Source organism: Pristis pectinata, chromosome 2 (genome assembly GCF_009764475.1).
Source record: "Pristis pectinata isolate sPriPec2 chromosome 2, sPriPec2.1.pri, whole genome shotgun sequence".
In the NCBI taxonomy this organism is placed as follows: Eukaryota; Metazoa; Chordata; class Chondrichthyes; order Rhinopristiformes; family Pristidae; genus Pristis; species Pristis pectinata.
Genome location: NC_067406.1, coordinates 85,605,419 through 85,625,779, shown reverse-complemented (window position 1 = coordinate 85,625,779; position 20,361 = coordinate 85,605,419). Strand labels below are relative to the sequence as shown.

General features: G+C 39.0%; 1 protein-coding gene across 1 annotated transcript in view; it reads left to right on the top strand.

Moving 5' to 3' along the window:
• LOC127584056 (AF4/FMR2 family member 1-like) overlaps positions 1-14,999 on the top strand; it is a 102,372-nt gene extending 87,373 nt beyond the window's left edge. Inside the window, exons 12-20 of the mRNA XM_052040596.1 lie at positions 645-796; positions 3,118-3,215; positions 3,313-3,376; positions 5,508-5,644; positions 5,814-5,885; positions 5,977-6,070; positions 6,585-6,628; positions 7,127-7,335; positions 8,951-14,999. Of these exons, the coding sequence (XP_051896556.1) occupies positions 645-796; positions 3,118-3,215; positions 3,313-3,376; positions 5,508-5,644; positions 5,814-5,885; positions 5,977-6,070; positions 6,585-6,628; positions 7,127-7,335; positions 8,951-9,072 (992 nt within the window). The 3' untranslated portion in view covers positions 9,073-14,999. The remainder of the gene's footprint in view (positions 1-644; positions 797-3,117; positions 3,216-3,312; positions 3,377-5,507; positions 5,645-5,813; positions 5,886-5,976; positions 6,071-6,584; positions 6,629-7,126; positions 7,336-8,950) is intronic.
• The last annotated feature ends 5,362 nt before the right edge of the window (positions 15,000-20,361 follow it).

Below are 20,361 nucleotides of genomic sequence, written 5' to 3'. Positions count from 1 at the left end.
GTGACATCCTCAAGGAACTCGAGCAACTTTGTCAAATACCCTTTGCATTTAAACCACATTGGCTCTGATTGTCTTCGATTTTCTTAATGTCTTGCCACAACCTCCTTAATAATTGATTCCAGCAGTTTCCTAGTGACAGATGTTCAGCTAACTGACCTTTAGTTTCTCACCTTCTGCCTCCCTCCTGTCTTCTATCAGGCTATTATGCTTGCAAATTTTCCTTCCTCTGAGACCATTTAAGAATAAAGAAACCTGTATTCTACTCCCATAATGACGTTTTATTCTTACTGTTTCTTACCTCCACATCTTGAGCTTCTGAACTATTTATCATCACCCACCATCTTCCACTATCTCTTCCTTTCCAACCCCCACCACTGTCCCCTCTGTTTCCCTCCCCCTCTTTCTCTCTTTCCTCATTCCTTAATCCTTCCATTTTAAATTTGTGCCTTGATCTGTAAGATTAGAAAAAGCAGCATTCTAGAGATGTTAGTAGAAAGTGTTTTAATTCTAGGCTTCCCATTTTGTTGCGGTTGAAAAATACTGACTCCTTAAATGTTTACTTTTGACATTAAAACATTTCCAAATATTTGACAATAATTTGAAGTAAAACTTATCTACTTACCCATTTTTTTCACTCCTTTTAGAGTTTCTACATCTCTCCCCGAGAAGGAAGATCCATTTGTACCCACCACTTCCATCTCCTGTACAGAAACCAGCAAAGGTTGCCCACAAACGGCCTGACAGTACAAGTCATTCTTCTAGCCAAGCCTCCACAATGAGTGCTAGTGATACCAAGGTAAGAACAGCATGAATAACTCGGCATCAGGATTGTTACCTTCCAAGCACAAAAGAATGGAGGATAAACAGTCAGTACACTTAAAAGCAAGGTAAGAACACCAACTCTGTTTCTTTACCACAAGACAACAAATGAAGCAAGTTAGTTATGGTATTTTCTTTCATATATAGTTCAAATGCAGACTTACAAAGGTTTTGTTGGATCTTAAAGGTAGAGAAATGTAAGATTATGTGTTTTTAATTTGTTGGTTTGGTCTGGAGAACTTTCTGCCTTGTCGAGCCCCAAGCCCACTCAACCTGCTTCTACTTCCTCCCCAAGATCCACAAGCAGGACCTATGTTTCAGCCTGTTATTGCCCTGAAGAACTTATTTTCTTCCTACCTTGACTGTTCTTTCTCCCTTCGTCTAGTGCCTGTCCACTTGCATCCATGAAACTACAAATGCCTGCTGCCACTTTGGTTTCCAGTTTGCCTGTTCCAAGCAGCTTATCTTCATCATGGATATCCAATCCTCCACGTCTCCATCTGACACTAGGATGATCTGAGGTCCCTTCATTCCTTCAGAGGCCCAACCAATCCCCTTCCATCATCATTCTCCTTCACCTGGCTGAACTCGTTCTTACAATAAACAAATTGTCCACAAGTCCACTCGTGTAACTATGGGAACTCTCAAGGGCCAAATGCTGTTTCAACCTGTTCCCTGGATATGTGGAGAAAATTCCTTGTTTCATTCCATTTCAGGCCGCTTCCCTCAATGTTCTCCATTACATTGATGACTCTATTGGTGTCGCTTCCTGCACTCATATGGTATTCAAATTTTATTACCATTGCTACCAATTTCCATCATGCTGTCCATACATGACTCTTCCCTTCCCGTTCTAGACATCTGTCTCCGTCTTGGGATAGTTAGTTACCAATTCCATTAGAAGCTCACTGACTCTTACAGCTATCTTTATCACACCACCACCTACCCTGATTCCTGTAAGAATCTCTAATTCCATTCTCCTGATTTCTCTGTCCCCATCACATCTGCTCTGATGAGAGACTTCACATCATTGCCTCCAAGGTTCTTCCTTTCTCCTTAACTATGGCTTATCCTCTACTATAGTTGACAGAGCTCTCAACCATACCTCTTCTATTTCCCAGATTTCTGCTCTCATCCCCTCTACTCTGAGGCAAACACGGATAAGGTTTTCCTTGTCCTCAACTTCCAGTCTGCCATCCAACACATTTGATGAATCATTCAGCAGAATTTCTGTCACCTTCAATGAGATTCCATATCCAGGCACATCTTTCCCTCCCTTTTTGGCACTCACTCTCTCCAAACTCCCTGATCAACTCTTCCATCTCCACCAAACACACCCCTTGTCAGAGCACTTTCCCATGCAACGGGGTGAGATCCTTTAAGTCCTTCCCTTCCCACCATTCAGGGACCCATAAAGTTCCTTCAGGTGAAGCAGAAGTTCACCTGCAGTTCTTCTGTTTTAGTGTATTGCATTTGGTGTTCACAATGTGGTTTCCTCTATGTTGGAGAAACCATCTTATAGATACAGTGACCACTTTGCAGAACACCTTCATCTATTCCACAGGGTGAGATTCCAGTCATCTGTCACTTAAATTCTCTGCACCATTCCCATCCCAGCCTCTTTAACCTTCTATATTCCTCGAAAGATGCCCAACACAATTTTGAGGAACAGGACCTTGTCTTCTGTCTGGGTACATTGCAGCCCTTGGGTTTAATATTGAATTTAACAATTTCAGATCGCCACTCTGTTTTTTGCCTTTCTCCATAAATGTAGCTGTACTTTAGTGTTTCAATTTTTTTTCTATTCTTTCTGTAACTGTCATTTTTTTGAAGTAATTGTTCCTTGGACAACTTTGGTCTGCACCCTATCATAGACATTCCCTCTGTTTTCTCCACCTCACCCCGCTCCCCCCTCTGCAACTTCACATGTTTTCTATCTTTTCCAGTTCTGATGAATGAGTCCTGAGTGCTTCCAGAGTTCTGTTTGTGTTTTGGATTCCCAGCATCTGTAGTTTATTGCTGCAGGCAGTATTACAGCTGTCCTCACCCATGGTGTACATTTATAATTCTCAGCAGCTTTAAAAACTGGTTTCTTTCCTTGCCAAGATGTACCGAAACCTGGTAGCATTGCCCCACCTGTTTCCTTATAATTCAGCACAGACATGGAGCATGGTACCCTCTGTCCTTTTGTGGATTACTACCATTCAGTCAGCCTGTAAGCATGATCAATGTTTCTTTATGCTTCTCTAGTATTGAAAGGATTAAAATGAACATCTGTAAAAACGTTCTTATCCACAGGTGTCTTACCAGGGTACTGCCAGTAATACCACTCCAGAACAATTCCTCCCTAATGGAAACTCCAAATCAACAAGGCCTCTACTCAAGTTTGATGACAAGTAATTTAATTTAAATGTGTCATTTTCCAAACATGCTATAATCTGTAATCTAATGTGGCTACATACATACTGATCTCGAATGCTTTTCTTTGTTAAGGCAATATTCAGTAGAGCATCACTTGCTGGAAGCCAAAAAAATAAAGCACAAAGCTGATGTCATGGTAAGTTGCTGGTAGTGAAATGATTGTTTTTGGGGAGAAACAAACCACCAATTTCACCTTGTTAAGCTTTGGTTGATTTTTTCTTGTTTGAATAATTAGCAAATTTAGGAGAATCTAGTAAAAATATGCAACCACAAAATGCTATTCACTACTTCAAATTCACTGCTTGCATCAAACAAGTAGGCCAATTCAAAGATGTGTGTCAAAGAGGTGGAAAGAGGATTCACTGGAATGTTACTTGGATTAGAAGTGAGTTGCAGTTGAAGACCTGAAAAGCTTGTGATATTTTTTAAAGACCTGCAAGAAAGATAGATTTTAGTAATAAGGTAATTCCACTGGTCAGTGAGATAATTAGAACATAGAACAATTACAGCACAATTCAGGCCCTTCGGCCCACAAAGCTGTGCCAAACGTGTCCCTACCCTAGAAATTACTGGGCTTACCCATAGCCCTCTATTTTACTCAGCTCCATATACCGATCTAACAGTCTCTTGAAAGACCCTAACTTATCAGCCTCCACCACAATTTCCAGCAGAAATTAATTTGCAAAAGTAAAAGCATGATGAGGGAATTGTCTTATTAGTGTTTGTTAGATGGAAATTAAACCACATTCTGTGACACAACTTTGTTTAAAAGGCAATTAAATAGTTATTTTAAAAGAAATGTTTGGGTGAATGGGAAACGTACATCTGAATGTGATTAAACATAGAGAGAAAAGCACCGGCTCAGAGCTGATGTATATGACCTAACCATTTCTATGTGTGATCATCGATAATTCTGCTTGCTTTTGAAGATAGATAAGAGATTTTAAATAACAGAATGAAAATTTAAAATTTTGAGCAAATGGGGAAACCTGGGGCCAATATGTGCTCACAAGAACAGGAATAATGAACAACGTAACTTCATGCATGGGTAGCAAAACTTTTGATGATCTGAAATTCTTGGGTGGTAGGAAATTGGCCAGGCATCATTTGGCAGTGTTGAGTTTGGAGATGGCACAGTCAGTAAAGAGGGTTTCAGCAGTAAGTGGAGTGAGGTTGGGCAGTGGCAGGCAGTGTTAGGGGTGGAAATATACTTAGTGTTGGAAGGAATGTGAGATTAGAAGCTCACCAGGAAGTCAGACGCGTTAGCATTGTCGTAAAGCAGGCTTTCCTCTGCTCAGTTATGGCTGAGGAAATGAGAACAGATGGCTTATAATGTTTGGAGAGGAGGTTAAGGATAAGTGCATACTTTGTTGTTGTTTTGGTTGCCATTATATTCCCCCTTGCATAAAGGTGTCCTTCAGGACCTGACATGTTTCAATTAATTACCTCTTGCTCTTCTGAATGTCAGGCAATACAAGACTAGCCTGTGCTATCTTTCCTCATAAGACGATCTGTCCATTCTTAATATTACCCTAATGAACCATCCCTGAATTGCTTCCAATGGATTAACTTCTTTGTTAAGTAAGGAAACCAGTATTGTACACAGTTCTCCCCTTGCCTAACCAATGCTCAATATAATGGAAGTATAACATCCATGCTTTTGTAAGCAATTCTCCTCAAAATGATAATATCCTGTTAGCTTTCTTATTTACTTGTTCTACCAGCTTACTAACATTTTGCAATTCTTGCACAAGTTTCCTGGATTCCTTTACATCTCACTTTTTACATTCTCACTTTTTAGCTAATAAACTTTATGTACTTAACAATTTCACATTTTCCCACATTATAGTCCATTTACCAGATTTTTGTCTAATCTATAATCCTTTGTAGCTACCATATACACTCTTCACAACTTGTTGTCGAGGAACAGTAATTATGTTTGTGTATCTAAGTAAACATTCATCTTTATTGTCTTTCCCAAAGCTATGTTAAAGGCCCATTTAAAAAAAAACCGCAGTTACGATTTGATCTTTAATGATTAAGTAGTTCAAGTCGTAGGTTCACACAGCACAATGTTTCATCTTTGTTACTTTGTGTTTACCCAAGTGCAATTTTGAAGTAAAACAAAATACAGAAAATAACTTGGTTTTGTATAAAGTTTTACTTTAGGGGAAAGTGCATTTTTGGCTCGTGTGAATATTAAAAATCTCACAGTAGGTAAATCAAAAAAATTTTAATATCAAGACTATTTTTCTCCACAAATTTAGTTGGACAAAATTGGAAAAGCTTTCAACTACTTGGATGCTGCACTGTCCTTTGTTGAGAGTGGAATAGCAATGGAGAGTGAGGCACAGCCACCAAAGTCTGCTTACACCATGTTTTCTGAAACTGTGGATCTGATCAAGTAAGTCCCCTCTTGTCTGGATTTAATCTTCAAATTAATCTCTCTTAGTCATTAATATTTTTAATATAATATGCACAGTGCCAGTTTTATTGTCCTATACATTTATTTCCATTTTCATTATTTTAACCACAAATATTTATATAATCTTCATTTTATAACTTGCTCACAGGTATACCCTGAAACTAATAAACTACAATGACTCATCAGCAACTCCTGTAGAAAAAATATTTGTAGTATTATGGTACGTAACACCTTGCACTTAATGTAATAACCCTTCCCAAAGCACTTAACAATAAAAGTGAAAGTACCTTTTTTAAATTTGTAATTAACAGTATCCGCTGCCAGTCTCTGCTCTCAATGGCAATGTTCAGATTTAAGAAAGATACTGCATTGAAGTACTCAAGGACCTTAAGTGAACATTTCAAGGTAAGCATAGGGTGTGAAGAATATCATTTATTAGTCATCTTCACATCTCACTAGTTTTCTTTTTCCATGTGCACTTTTCTAGTTATACCACTTAATTCATTTATGATTGTTAAGTCTTTAACCTGATTCCTATGTACTAACTGGTGCTGGACCATATAGATGAGGATGGTGATTACCTCAAGTATTGTACCAGTTCGTGTGTTAGGTCGGGGAGGAGAAAGTGAAGTGAGCGAATTCATATTCCTAAATTGCTTGTTGACTCTTCTTCAAAAGTGTCCATTTAGCTGGATTGGGGCCAGGATTGAGCTCTGCTGTAAGGTGCCTCTGAGGTCCTGTGTCTAAGCTGGGACATGAGGAATAGGCAATTGGGCACAGTTGGAATATAGTTGACTCTTGCGAAACTGTATCCCAATACCAGTTAGTACTTTCAGAAGTAGAAGAAAGGACCAGAAAATAAATGTGTTGCGGATCCCAGAACTTTCACAGCAAATTGAGCATTTGTCTTGTATTCTAGAGTTCTTCCAGGACAGCTCAAGCTCCATCTCCTCGTGTTGCCAGGTAATTAGTGCATGTAGCTCTAATCTTTAACACCTTAGGCTAGTACTTTAAGTATTGCATTACCTAAAATATGTGAGTCATTACTGTGATGTATCCTGACGTTTCCTTTCAATCAACTCTGGATTAGTGAGCTCAATTTATTAATTACATCAGCAATGCCAATGCATCAACTTGGATTTAACCATACACTGGTTATATGGAATATGCAAGCTGCCATTGACTGTCTTGCACCAGCACAAATGTGATTGCTATTTCCATTATGACATTGCTCATTGTGACAGCGGGACTTAATGAATGTGTGGTTGTTTAGTGACCATTAATCTGTAGCAATATTTCATTGTCTTACATACTCTAATCTTCTTGTCTGATATTTTAACAAATACATATGCATTGCTTTAGGGGTGCTAGTTAAGAGGATAATAGCCACCTTGATAAACCAAGTATGTTGTATTTTTGGTATGCGTGTGCTCAGCCTTAATTTCATTTCTTTGTGTTCAGGGGCACTGGCACACCTTCTCCACTGTCTCAGACACCATCCCCTGCCAGCTCTGGAGGCTCCCAGCCAGGATCTGTCAGTAATGGTGGAAGTGTTGCCATTCCACACGTGATTCATCAGCTGGCCTCCACCTATGTCAACATCACCTCCATTTTCCTCCATGGCCATGACTTGTGGGAACAAGCAGATGCACTAGCGAAAAAAAACAGGGGTAAGAAAAAAACAACTGGAAGGGGAAAGGATTTCCTTGTTACTTGCTGAATAAACATATATTTTCTGATGTTAATGGTTTATCTTTAAAAGGTGCAGTTACTAAAGTGGAAATTGAAATTTACTGATGCAAAAGATAATTATCATATTTTTCAAAAGTGAAAGTAGCACTTAAAATGACACTAAAATTAATTATTGGTTACCATTTTGGAACAATGAGATAATTGTCTGTCTTAACATGAGGACAAAACTTGCAAGTAAATGTTGGGTACTCAAGCACAGAATCCATTATCCACAAATACTACAACTGTTGCTTCTTGGACTAGAGGCGTGTAACTAGTGGTGTGCCTTGGGTCAGTGCTGGGCCCTTTGTTGTCTGTCATCTATATCAACAACTTGGATAAGAATGTACAAGGCATGGTTAGTAAGTTTGCAGATGACATGAAAATAGATGGCATAGTGGACAATGAAGAAGGTTATCAAAAATTACAGGAGGATCTTAATCAGCTGAGTAAGTGGGGTGAGGAATGGCAAATGGAGTTTAATTTGGGTAAGTGCACGGTGTTGCATTTTGGAAAATCAAATCCAGGTAGGACTTTTACAGTGAAGGGCAGGGCCCTGGGGAGTGTTGTAGAACAGAGGGACCATGGAGTGCAAGTACATGGTTCATTGAAAGTGAAGTCACAAGTAGTGGTGAAGAAGGCTTTTGGCATGTTGGCCTTCATAAGTCAGGACATTGAGTATAAAAGTTGGGAGGTCACGGTGCAGTTGTACAGGACACTGGTGAGGCAGTACTTGGAGTATTGTGTTCAGTTTTGGTCGCCCTGCTATAGGAAAGATGTTATTAAACTGGAAAGAGTGCAGAAAAGATTTACAAGGATGCTGTCAGGACTTGAGGGACTTATAGGGAGAGGTTGGACAGGCTAGGACTTTATTCCTTAGAAGACCAAGAGGTGATCTTATAGAAGTGTTTAAATTATGAGAGGCACAGATAGGGTGAATGCACTCGGCCTTTTTCCCAGAGTTGGGTTATCAAAAAATAGACAACATAGGTTTAAGGTGAGAGGGGAAAGATTTAAGGGAAACATGAGGGGCAAGTTTTTTACGCAAAATCCATGTGGAATAAGCTGCCAGAGGAAGTGGTCGAGGCAGGTACATAACAACTTTGAAAAGACAGTTGGATAGGAACATGAATTGGAAAGGTTTAGAAGGTTATGGACCAAATGCTGGCAAATGAGACTAGTTTGGATGGGCATCTTTTGTCGGCATGGGCCAGTTAGGCCAAAGGGCCTGTTTCCGTGCTGTATGACTCTATAACTGACTAAAATGTCAGTTTTTTGTGCTGATGTAATGTTAAAATATGACATGTTGGTCCAGTCGTCATAATTATTTTAAATTTCAGCATTTTACAGTATTCACTCCAAAGTTTCCAATTCCATTTCCATTTGCAGGACAAAATGAATGTGATTTTTTTAAAATTAATTCTTAAACAAATGTTGAGAACTGTTATTGAATAAAACTGCTTCAGATAAAGTGGGAATCTCATTGCATTCCATTCTAGTCAAGTTAACATGTTTAATGGGAAACCTCTAACGTTACTTTTGTATGTCTCTTAGAATTCTTCGTGGAGCTTGATGCAGCAGTTGGCCTTTTATCCTTGACCAGCAGCATGACTGAACTTGTACACTACGTCAGACAAGGTTTACACTGGTTGCGTCTGGAAACTAAATTGCTATAACAGGATGCTGAAAACGATTCTGACATCTGTCTATTCAACTTCAGCACCCAAATCATGACTGTCCAGTGTTTTTTTTAAATAAGCAAAAGCAAATTTAAAGGTATTTCTGTGCAGCAGAAACTTTAATAATGTAGGTTGGAAATGAATTATGGCAAAAATGAACTGACTGAATGTTCACACTGAGCAAAAGTGCAATTTTTTTTCTCTTGATCCCTCTGAAATACAGAATGATGAATGCACGGTATTTGACATTTCTTTGTTGAAGTAACTCAGAATGATATAAGGCTGGAAAAGTCCCCTCTTGACATGTGTTATGGTTAGGAAACGGCAGTAGCTGTTCCCTCTTCTTGTTAGCAGTAATGCACATATTGTGCATGAACTGCATGAATTTAGAAAAATATTTAGCAGCTAAAGAATGTTGCAGTCTCCAGAACATTGTTGCAGTGATTTCCTGGAAAGCCTTTGAACACACCGCCTAATAGACGAGGTGCTTTGGGACGGAGGGTTATATAAATGTTTAGGTCTCCAACTGTTAATTTTGTTCGCACACTAGGAGCTGTGGAAAAAGGACTTTATTTTGTGTGTTTTTCTCCCCCTGTAATTTTCATACTTACTGCCATTTCTCTCCTATTTATTAGAAACAAGATATTTTATTTTCTCATTGGCCCGAAGTATTGCTAGCAAGGGCGTTTAACCAAATGACCTGGAGATAATGGAGGTGGGATGGGTGTCGGGACAGGGCTGGGTGGGAGGGTTTGTGGGGATGTTAATGAGGGAGTAGTAGTTGGAGTATCCTATCGGCCATTATCTGCTCTTTGGAAAAGCTCAGATCAATGCCGCCTGCATCTCCTCTCAGAACAAAGTTCTTTTATTGTTCAGCGTGCCTTAGACGTACTACTTTGTAAATAAGCAGTTGGTTCTGGCTGTGGATGGTGCTGCTTCATGGGTATGGATTAAGGAAAATATGGAAGATGTGTTGAATTGTAATGAAATTCATAAGGCATGAGTACTGTTTGATTTCCTGTACTGGTCCTTAATGAGCAACAGTGACAAGGATCGTTATTCACTTTTTTCTGTTCCCTGCACATCAGACGTGTCCTGAGTAAAGGTGAGCAAATTATTTGGGTGTGAAATTACCCTTGTGATGATTTTCTACCTATCGTTTTATTTTTATAATTAGGGGAAGGGGATTTCTTGCTGTGTTTGAATAAGGGCAAGGGGATGTGGGGAACTTTTGAAAAATGTTGCAACTGTCAAAGATCTTAGTTAAAAATAAACCTCCTTTGGTAAGCAGGCATCTTCAAAACAAAAGTCCTGCAAACTTGCTAGCAATATGTATAGTTTCAAGAGATCATGAACAAACCCAAGCTATTGCTCATCTCCTGTCTTAATGCTGTGAATTAAATTGTTCCAGCTGCCTCGGGTAAAAACCGTATAGTCAATAAACTCCAACTCCTGCTCAATGTTACTGACATTCATTAACTTTATTTGAAGTTTGTACTTGTGTGTGTGCCACACACACACACACACACACACACACACACACACACACACACACATTTTGCTGATTGGAATTATTGCAGAAATGATCTCATCTGTATTAATCATTACAGTAAACCCAACTAAATTGCAAACCCAAAACTGGCTGAATGGGAAATGAATAAAGATTTTAGAGGATGATATAATGGCAGGTTGAGTATAAAGGCTGTGTCAAAAAAAGCTGTTACCATTATCAAGAAATGTAGCAAAATGCACTTTGACTTGTAAATAAATTTCCTTTTATACTTTCTATCAAGTACAGTTTCTGAAAACAGATGAGGGTGTGTTTCAAACTAAGATAATATAAAAGTCTGCTTTATTTTCCATTCACCCTCTTAGAAAGTGTTTTCAGAAGCATTTAAAACTTTTTTAGGTCAATTTCCAAGCAATAATTATGGTATTTAAAGTGTATTGTTCATTAAAACCTTCAATGGCATCTGTTAGTCTAAGTAAGTCGGAGAGCTGGAGGACCTGAATTTTGATAAGCCTCTCATTTTTCTCTTTTAACTAGTCTCTGTTAAGTTCGCAATAGGGATGTTTTTGTTGGCTTGGACGCTTCTGTATTGGGAAAGACCAAATTTCTCATTCCTCTTCTGATTGTTGACAACCATCCAAAGCACATGGATGTTGGATGAGCACAAGATCTGGTTCATTGAAATATTACCCCATCCAACTCCCCTCTATTAGAATAATCCATCAATATGCATCAGAAAGACGTGAGTAATCAAAGGGCAACTAGTTTCCATAGAATTGCAGCCTATGGGGAGGAGGGGGGTGGCCAGTAGGGACGAGAAACTAGAAGAGGTGGGAAAAAGTCACTTCCGTGCAATAAATATATCATACTCTTACAAAGGACTATTTTGTTTTTTTTTCCTTGACTTCAAATTCAGAGGCCGTGCTTCTGCCGTGCAGTCTGCTGCAGGTTGCATAAAGGCAGCCAGAGTAATCACTCAATGTCACCATTTGCTGCAAGTTAATGCTTGACTGCGTCTAATACCAAGGATCTGTAATGTAGCAAAATCATAGATATCCAAAGCTTTCCACTTTCTGATGAAGTGAACATACAGTAGTGCAACATCATACTGTGCATTTTAGTTCAAGTTGGTGTCCTAGAGCTGAAAAATGCCATCTAACTTTTATTTTTATTCTGTTTACAGTCAGCTATTCAATATGTAGATTTGTTCAATATCAGAAATAAACCCCAAATCAGACAGAGTCATTGACAAAGTTTCTCATAGTGGACATAAATTCACATGAATGCAGGTGGAGGAAAATAACTTGTTTTGCTCAAATTACAGAAATCTGCAGGACTTCATTGCATTTTTATAATATTCAAGATCCTTGCCTTGAGAAGTTTTATGTCGGCACTATTTAGATTTGATTTGACTGACACATGGTATGTGGAGAATAACATAGTTTACTGAATGGAGGACAGTACATAACAGTGATCATGTGTCTGACTGTTGAACCCATAATGACCATTTTGTGATAAGCTGATGTGGTGAGCTGTGCTGACATCGACAGTGTCAAAAGCCCAAATACTTATTGACACTCATTTTATTGTTGAGCTAGAATCCAAATCCCTCCTCACAACATCCAGATACAATCTTTAACCAGGACACTGAGCTTGGCCATTGAGTCTTAGGATTGTGTTCGATAGAGCTCGGCGACACCAGAGTCAAATCTGATTCTGCCCTCTGTGCCACACAAATATTATTTACAGAAGTTCTCTACACCCTGCTTGGACAGGGCAGAAACTTCTATGTTCCTTATTTCAGGGTGCTTGAAAAGGACCGAAGAGAAGCAGTGTCCTTCACTGTCACACCGACTATGCATGGATCAAGGTTCAAGTCTGGGACCTGTGTAGTTTGCATGACTCAGTCCCATGTCATACAGGAATCTTTTTTGTTTCTCCTGACTTAACTCCTTCTACAAGGATTTTGTTTTTTTTTTTGCTGGATTTTACTCTCCTTATCCATTTAGTGAACAGCATTTTGGTAGTCTTTCTCGTCACAGGCAAAGTAATTTACATAGTAAACATGGTAATAACTTTTGTAACGAGGAATAGCTTTGATTTTTCGCTGTTTATTCCACTTTAATGGTACCTTCCACTTAAATCTACCAGTCCTGGCAAAATCTCAGAACCATACCACTATCAGACATATCCACGATTATAAGATTTGAGTCTTATAATCACTGAACTATGGGACAGTTTTATAGTTGAAAGACCTTCACAGCTTGTTTTTAATGTTTTTCTTCCAAGTTTGTAGCAAATACCAACCAGTCAGAAACTGGAGAAAAGATGAAAAAGTTCAGAATAGATTTCCCCTGATTCCGTCCTATGGAGGCCAAGCTTCTACTCACTACTATTTTTTCTTTCTTTTATTCCCCTCTCCGTCCTCTACCAACTCACTTAAGTCATATAACTCTGTGTGGGAAGCTATCTTTGACAGCTTTTCCAGTTACAAGACATTGCTGTTCAATGGGACTGCCAATTTTACCAATAGTGGAGACATAAACTTTTAAAATAAACATAGAATTTTGCAGTAAGTTACTGTAGTGCCAGTACCTAGCACATTCATCTGAATTTCCCCCATTTCATATTATACACCCTCACTGTGCCTATCTTAGCAGAGGCATCATGGATTTGTTCATTCTAAATTTGTCAAGACTATTAATGTTGCAGAGAGTGGAATTTCAAATGAGAATTAAGTGATGGATGCTAGAATCACACACTGCTATTTTAGAAATAATATTTCTAGTCATCCTTCTGAACCAAATCACAATAGAAGCAAGCAACAGCTTCATTACTTAAACAAAAAGCTTGGTTTTGTTCATTTTCAGCTTGTAGTAATGGTGCATATCCATGGAATAATCAACCATAGAAATGATTACTATTTCTTTTAAGCACAGAAATACTAATCCCAGATTGCGTTAGCTGGAAGCGGTCCCAAGTTAATTGGGAGGGGGGAAGATTGAGTGGTGTTGGGCAATAGATAGGGGTAGGGCTGACATGTTGTGATGGTCCTATTGTTGTCTGTTATCTCCAATTCCAAGTGAAGGAGGCTGTTCAGATGTCCTAAGGGCGACTGTTACTCCAGCCGTGAATTGAGAAGTGTAATGATTTGGTGAAAAAGCATTTTTAATGAAGCCTTCACCACCACCAGGTATTATGCTGAAGTGAAGAATATAGATACTGTTTTGCATTCTTTTTAATCTCCCTCAGTTCCCTTCTCCCACCCATCCTTCCGCACGCAGTGATGCTGAATGATTATTCGAGCCTTGAATTATGCTTTTTTTTGGAAACAATATCTGTGAAATATAAACAGGAGAACTACAGCAAAAATAGGGAAGTTTCTGTTACCTGAAAGAATAGTGGGTCCAAACTGGTTGTGATTTGAATTTGTACTTGATGCAGGGTTATTTTTGGAAAAACTGATGAGATGAAATGAATCAAAATAATAAGGGATTTTTGTGTGTAATTGTGTGTATTTATTGTGCCTTTATTGACCAAGCTGGTTTCTCAAATACTTTTATTTATTTAATATGTTGAATGGCAAGTAAAGTAGGACCTTAATTTAGTTACCCACTTTATCTCTTGCCCCAATCTTATGTTTTTTAAGCACACCCTTTAGAGACATGCCAAATTTCTATTAAAGCCGATAAAGTCTCTCAAGTGCTACTTGGTACGCTTGTCAAATACACTAACATCTTCTTACGATGCTACGGGACACCTTCAGTAATTCTAAATCTTGTTTGTTGCACTTTTCTTTCTATTTAAAATTTTAAAAAAAGGACAGTATTTGCAACACTCGAAGAGCTTGTGGGGTTTATATGCTTGTTTAGGTAAAGAAGAATTTATGCAGTATAACAATGTTTGTCCTGACCAAAGTATTGCTATACAATAACTCAGCTCCTTATTTCAGAATGACTTGGGTTCCACATTTTACAGTTTGGAAAACAGTTAATTTTTTGGGTCACTGGAGTCTCGCCATGTGATGTGGGTTTCTTCAAAAAGTCATACCATATCAATAATTTCAGTTTCTGTTGAAGTGTTTTTCTATATAATATATAAAAATGTGTTCCTTTATAAATTGAAGTTTGGCCAATCAACTCCTTATTTAACAGCAACAGTGGACTATCGTTCTCTGCCGTGAAATGTATTGGCTTGAAAGTAAATGTATTATTGGAATACTGGACTATGCTTCCTTTATTGTGTTAATGCAAACTTTACATTCTTTTTTAAACTGGATATTCTGAAAAATTTGCTCTATAAAAATTAAACTTCCAGAAGAACCAAATCATGCAAGTAATCTTTGTATTTTAGCCTGTTTCCATAAGAAATGTAAACTCCGGGGCTTGTGTGAATAAATAGCTGCCTCATACAATGCAACAATCTATTGCATATCTGTGTGAACTTTAATTTTGTTGTGGGGGTAAAACCTGACACTGAAGGATTTGTTTTCCCAAAGCCACTGTTTTGTTTATGGTCTACACCTTATAATGAAACTGTTCAGTTACAGATCCTTCTCCTTTTTGAGAGGGGGAAAAAAAGTCCTGTAGCAGCTCTGTTGTAATCAGCAGGGGAAAATGACTGCAAGCTCATGCAAGGAACTTTGAGTCACCATGTGCAGGGACACCGTGCTGGAGGCAGGAGGTACACCAGCCACAGTCTTCTCAGAAGATTGCAAATGCTGGACAAAATTCGTGTTTCATCACGACCAGCTTCCAGCTGCAAATTCACTGGTCATGCAACCGCTTTCTGATGCCACAAATAGATTCTTCATTTACCAGTTGGTTAATTCTCAAACGACTTGTTCCCTTTTCTGATATTTATGTAACTAATAAAATGGTTCTGTTTTTTTTTCTTGTCATTGGGCCAGAGTTTCCTGCCAGCAGTAGTTGCTCACACTCAGTTTTTATTTTTCCAGAATCTCGGGTGTAAACTTACTGTCCAAAATTATCCCCGTCCTAACTGGCAAGATGTGAAGCAGTAGCAGCTGCAGGACTTGTTCTAACGAACGACTATGAGGGAGACTGAACAAGACCCGACCTTGAAAATAATGAAAGAAAAGTGACAGGTAGTTACACCACGCTTCCAGGCTTAGGACACTCAGAAAATTCCAATGCTGCTTTAAAATAATGAATTTAAGTTTAAAGTTTAAAACAATTAATCCAAATAAATGCAAGTTATCCAGTGCCTAACCATGTCCATCCTAGCAGTTACGCTTTGAAAAGAATGAACTCCTTGATTCTAGTCTAATCTGGTGCAGGTTCATAGAACAGCACAGGAACAGGCCCTTCGGCCCAGGATGTGTATGCTGATCATGATGCTAATTTAAACTGCACATCTGCCTGCACATAGTCTATATCCCTCTATTCCCTGCCTGTTTGTGTGCCTGTCTAAATGTTGCTATTGTATATGCTTCCACCACCTTCCCTGGCAATGTGTACGAGGCAGCTACCACTCGCTGTGTCAAAAATAAAAGACTTGTAAACCTCCTTTAAACTTCTCCCTCTCACTTTAAACCCATGCCCTCTAGTATTTGACACTTCCACCCTGGGAAAAAAGGACTGGCTGTCTACCCTATCTATCTATACTATCTGTACCTTTCATAATTTAATATATCAGGTCATCCCTCAGCCTCTGACACTCCAATGAAAGCAATCCAAGTTTGTTCAACTTCTCCTTATAGCTAATACTCTCCAATCCAGGCAACATCCAAGTGAACCTCTTCTGCACCTTCAAAGCCTCCACATCCTTCCTGTAATGCAGTGACCAGAACTGCACACAGACTTCCAAATGTGGCCTAACCAAAGTTTTACACAGCTGCAATATTTAAACTCGGTGCCCTGAACAATGAAGGCAAGTAAGCTTCCTTACCACTCGCCCCCCGCTACTTGTGTTGCTACTTTCAGGGAGCTATGGACTTGCAACCCATGATCCCTCTGTACATCAATGCTCCTAAGGGTCCTGCCACCTACTGTACACTTTCCTCTTGCATTTGTCCTCCCAAAGTGCAACACCTCGCATGTGTCTGGATTAACCTCCATCTGCTATTTCTCTGCCCATATCTCCAATTGGTCTATATCCTGCTGTGTCCTCTGACAACTTGCTCACTGTCCACAACTCCACCAATTTTTGTGTTGTCTGCAAATTTACTAATCAGCCCACCTACATTTTCTTCCAAGTCATTTACATAAATCACAAACAACAGAAGCCCCAGCATTGAGCCCTGGGGAATACCACTGATCATAGACCTCCAGTGAGAATCACACCCTCCACCACTATCTTCTGGCTTCTATGACTAAGCCAATTTTGAATCCAATCCAAGTCACCATGCATCCCATGTAGTACTGGATCAGCCTACCATGAGGGACCTTGTTGAATGCTTTACTAAAGTCCATGTAAGCAACAGCCACTGCCCTGACCCTCAATCATCTTTGTCACCTCAAATAACTCAATCAAGTTTGTAAGACATGACCTTCTTTGCTTAAAGCCATGCTGACTATCCTAATAAGTATATGCTTTTTGTTCACTGGATGGATTCTCCAATATTAAGTGCAGGGAGCTCACAACAAATCTGTTCTTCACCACTGAGCTCCATGAGCAGTCCAGTCAACAAAATCCAACCAAGAGTGACCAGCAAGTGTGAGACTTGTGTGTTTGTGCTGTGGTCCTGACCTCCTTCATTCTTACTGAAGGAAATGTGGTCCAGTACAGAATGACCAGCAGTTCTTTGTAAGTTCTGTCTCTGGCTCTCAGCAGCGTACTGGAGTTAGCCCAGTTATTGGAAACTGCAACAAGACTGAGGGTTGGCAATCCCAATACAATTGGCAATTCTCTGCATCCAAAGTAATATCAGACTTCAGTAGACCCAACAGCAATCCTGACCACATTACAAAGCAGAAGAGTTTGGGGCAATTTAAAACAGTTGGCTTCTGCAAAATATGTTTCTGTCAGTTGATCCCATGGTGCCTGAACAACTGTAATGTCAAAAAAATGCTTGATATGTTGAGATCAGAAATTTCAACTGTCATGTCAGTGATATAAAAAGCCACTAAAACTTGGATAGGTAGCTTGTATGGATTGTTTTGCACAGAGCAGTGACATGATTTTGAGACCCGAATGATCGAATAAATTGGACCAGTTTTTCATTAATTTGAGATCATGGATACCTTGGGTAAAACTAAGTAGAACCTTGTTTATTTTTGGAATTTTACTTCTGAATTTCCTTCTGGAATTTGTGAATGTCTAACACACTTTCATTGAATTAGATTAAGACTATCATCTAAAGCTTAGGTCACAAATATTTTTTTCAATTTTAAAATTGGCACTGAAAGCTGCCAAATGGAGTGAAACAGTTCATCCAGTTTATCATCATTGCTCACAACTAGAATTGCTCTTCAGTCAGGCCATCTTGAAACTTCAATGTAAATCATGACATGAACAGGTAACGAGGAGTGTTGAATGTTGTTGAACCAGTTTAAGGCTCTGCTAAATTGAAACAAGGTGTCTATTACAGAGATTAACTTAATGACTAAATGACGGTAACTTCAGACAAGCATTGCAGAATGTGATTAAATATTGCAAACAAAGGATTGGTTTGTTGAAATCAGTGAAAGGGCCCTTGTTTCAACCAGGTATGTGTTCAGGTTAAAGATATCAGTTTTGCCTTTTTTTCCTCAAAGAGATGGTCTAAATTTTATTTATATATGTATTTTATATCTGAAGATTGATGAAATAGGGAAGGAATTGGACTTATTTTTTAATGAATTTGAATTTATAGTTAGCACTTTATGCTCTCTGGGTGCCCCAGAGGCTTACTGCCTTTTGAAATAATGCCACTAATTTGTAATCCAAAAACCCCTTTTACCATAGTAAAATGTCCCAAGGTACTTCACTGGGGTGTTATCAAATGTAACTTAGCAATCAACCATAAGAAATATTATCATAAGTGTCTTAAAAAAAACTTGGAGCTTTTAAGTAATGTCTTAAAGTAGGAAAGGCAGCCAGAGCAGTTTAGTAAGGGAGTTATAGATCTTAGCACCTTGTCACCTGAAGGCACTGTCACCAATCATGGAATGATTGGTATTGGCGATGCTAAAGTTGCCAAAGTTGGAGAACTGCGGATATCATGGAGGATTATATAGAGCTGGAGGAAGTTATGGAAGATCAACAAGGCAATGAACAATTTGAAAAGAATGAGAATATGAAAGTCAAGATCTTGCTTAGCCAAGAGGAAGCATAGGTCATGAGCAATAGGTGGCGGATAAAAGGGATTTGGTGCAAGTTGGGACACAAAATGAGCTGATCAAGGTATACAAAGTTATACATGTGGGACAGGCAGTCAGAATCTTTTCCCCAAGATGGAAATATAAAATACTTGAGGGGGGGGGGGAGGGTTGGTAGTTTAAAGGATAAATGCAGGGCAAGTTTTTTAAAAATTTACACAGAGTGGTGGGTGCCCAGAACACATTAGACTCCAATGTTTTGAATGCTGTGGTTCTTGGAGAGTAGAAGATTTGAAGGTGGTCTGCAATGAGTCAAGGTGAAAGTACAAGTGAAGATCTTTGGCCAGCGATGGAGTCTGTGATGGAAGCAGCCAGTGTGGCTGAGATGGAAATAAATAGTCTGATTGGTGGAGATACGTGGACTGAAGTTCATTTTAGTCACATAGGACACTGAGGTGAATGAGAAAAGGAATAGAATCAGTCACCCAAGCATGGAGTTTGATAATAACTGCTTTGGTCCTTGAAGGAACATAACAAAAATAATAGAAGCAGGAATAGACCATTCAGTGAGATTATGACTGATCATTTAATTCCAGTGCCACTTTCCTGTACTAACCCCATAACTCCCATAATATCCATAAAGAAATTTATCACCCAGTACTAGATTCCAAGCAAGTATCTTGAGAACCTAGAGTCAATGAAGAGTCAAGAGTAGTAGTGCAGGAGAGCTGGGTGTCACATGGACACAGCACATTTTGAAACATCATTGTTTTCTGATAATATCAGTGCAGGGATGCTTATAGACCAAAATTACTAAGGATAGATCCTTGGCAAACACTTGAGGAGATGGAAGCATGAAGGGAGATTGTTGCAAGTAATTCTCCAAGCAAATGCAGCCTTAACCACCTGAACAAATGGTAGAGAGGTGCTGGAGGAAGATGAGGTGCTCAATCAAGGCATCATACAAGTATGAGAAGGGATAGATATTCACACAAAGGTAGGATATAATGCAGGGAATGAGGCAGAAAATTTCTGCACAGCAAGGTTCCATAAAAGGCAATATAATAACAATCAGACAGCCTGTAGTCATAACGATTATGTGATACATTGGATAAAACACTAAGAAGAAGGCCACAATTTTTGTTTGAAATGGTGCCATGGGATCCTTTACGTTCACCTCTGCAGATGAGTTCACCTGAGATATGGCATTTGTGACAGTACTGTACTCCTTCAGTTTTGTGTCGGAGTGATCTTAAATTTTACACTCTTTGGTGATTTTCTTTTCCCTTTTCATTCCTGAAGTCACTGACTAATGTTCCACAAACCACAGCCAGGTGGAAGCCTGGAACCCGAATAATCGGCTGTTCCATCACTCTTGGAGGTTGTGAGGGAGAGTAATAGTGGTTATACACAGCCAGGGCCAATCCAGTCTGCTGTAAAAGTGCATGTCAACGGAGGCAGCTCCTAGTAAAGAAAAAGGATCGTATCCCTTTAAAACCATTGATGAATAAGGTG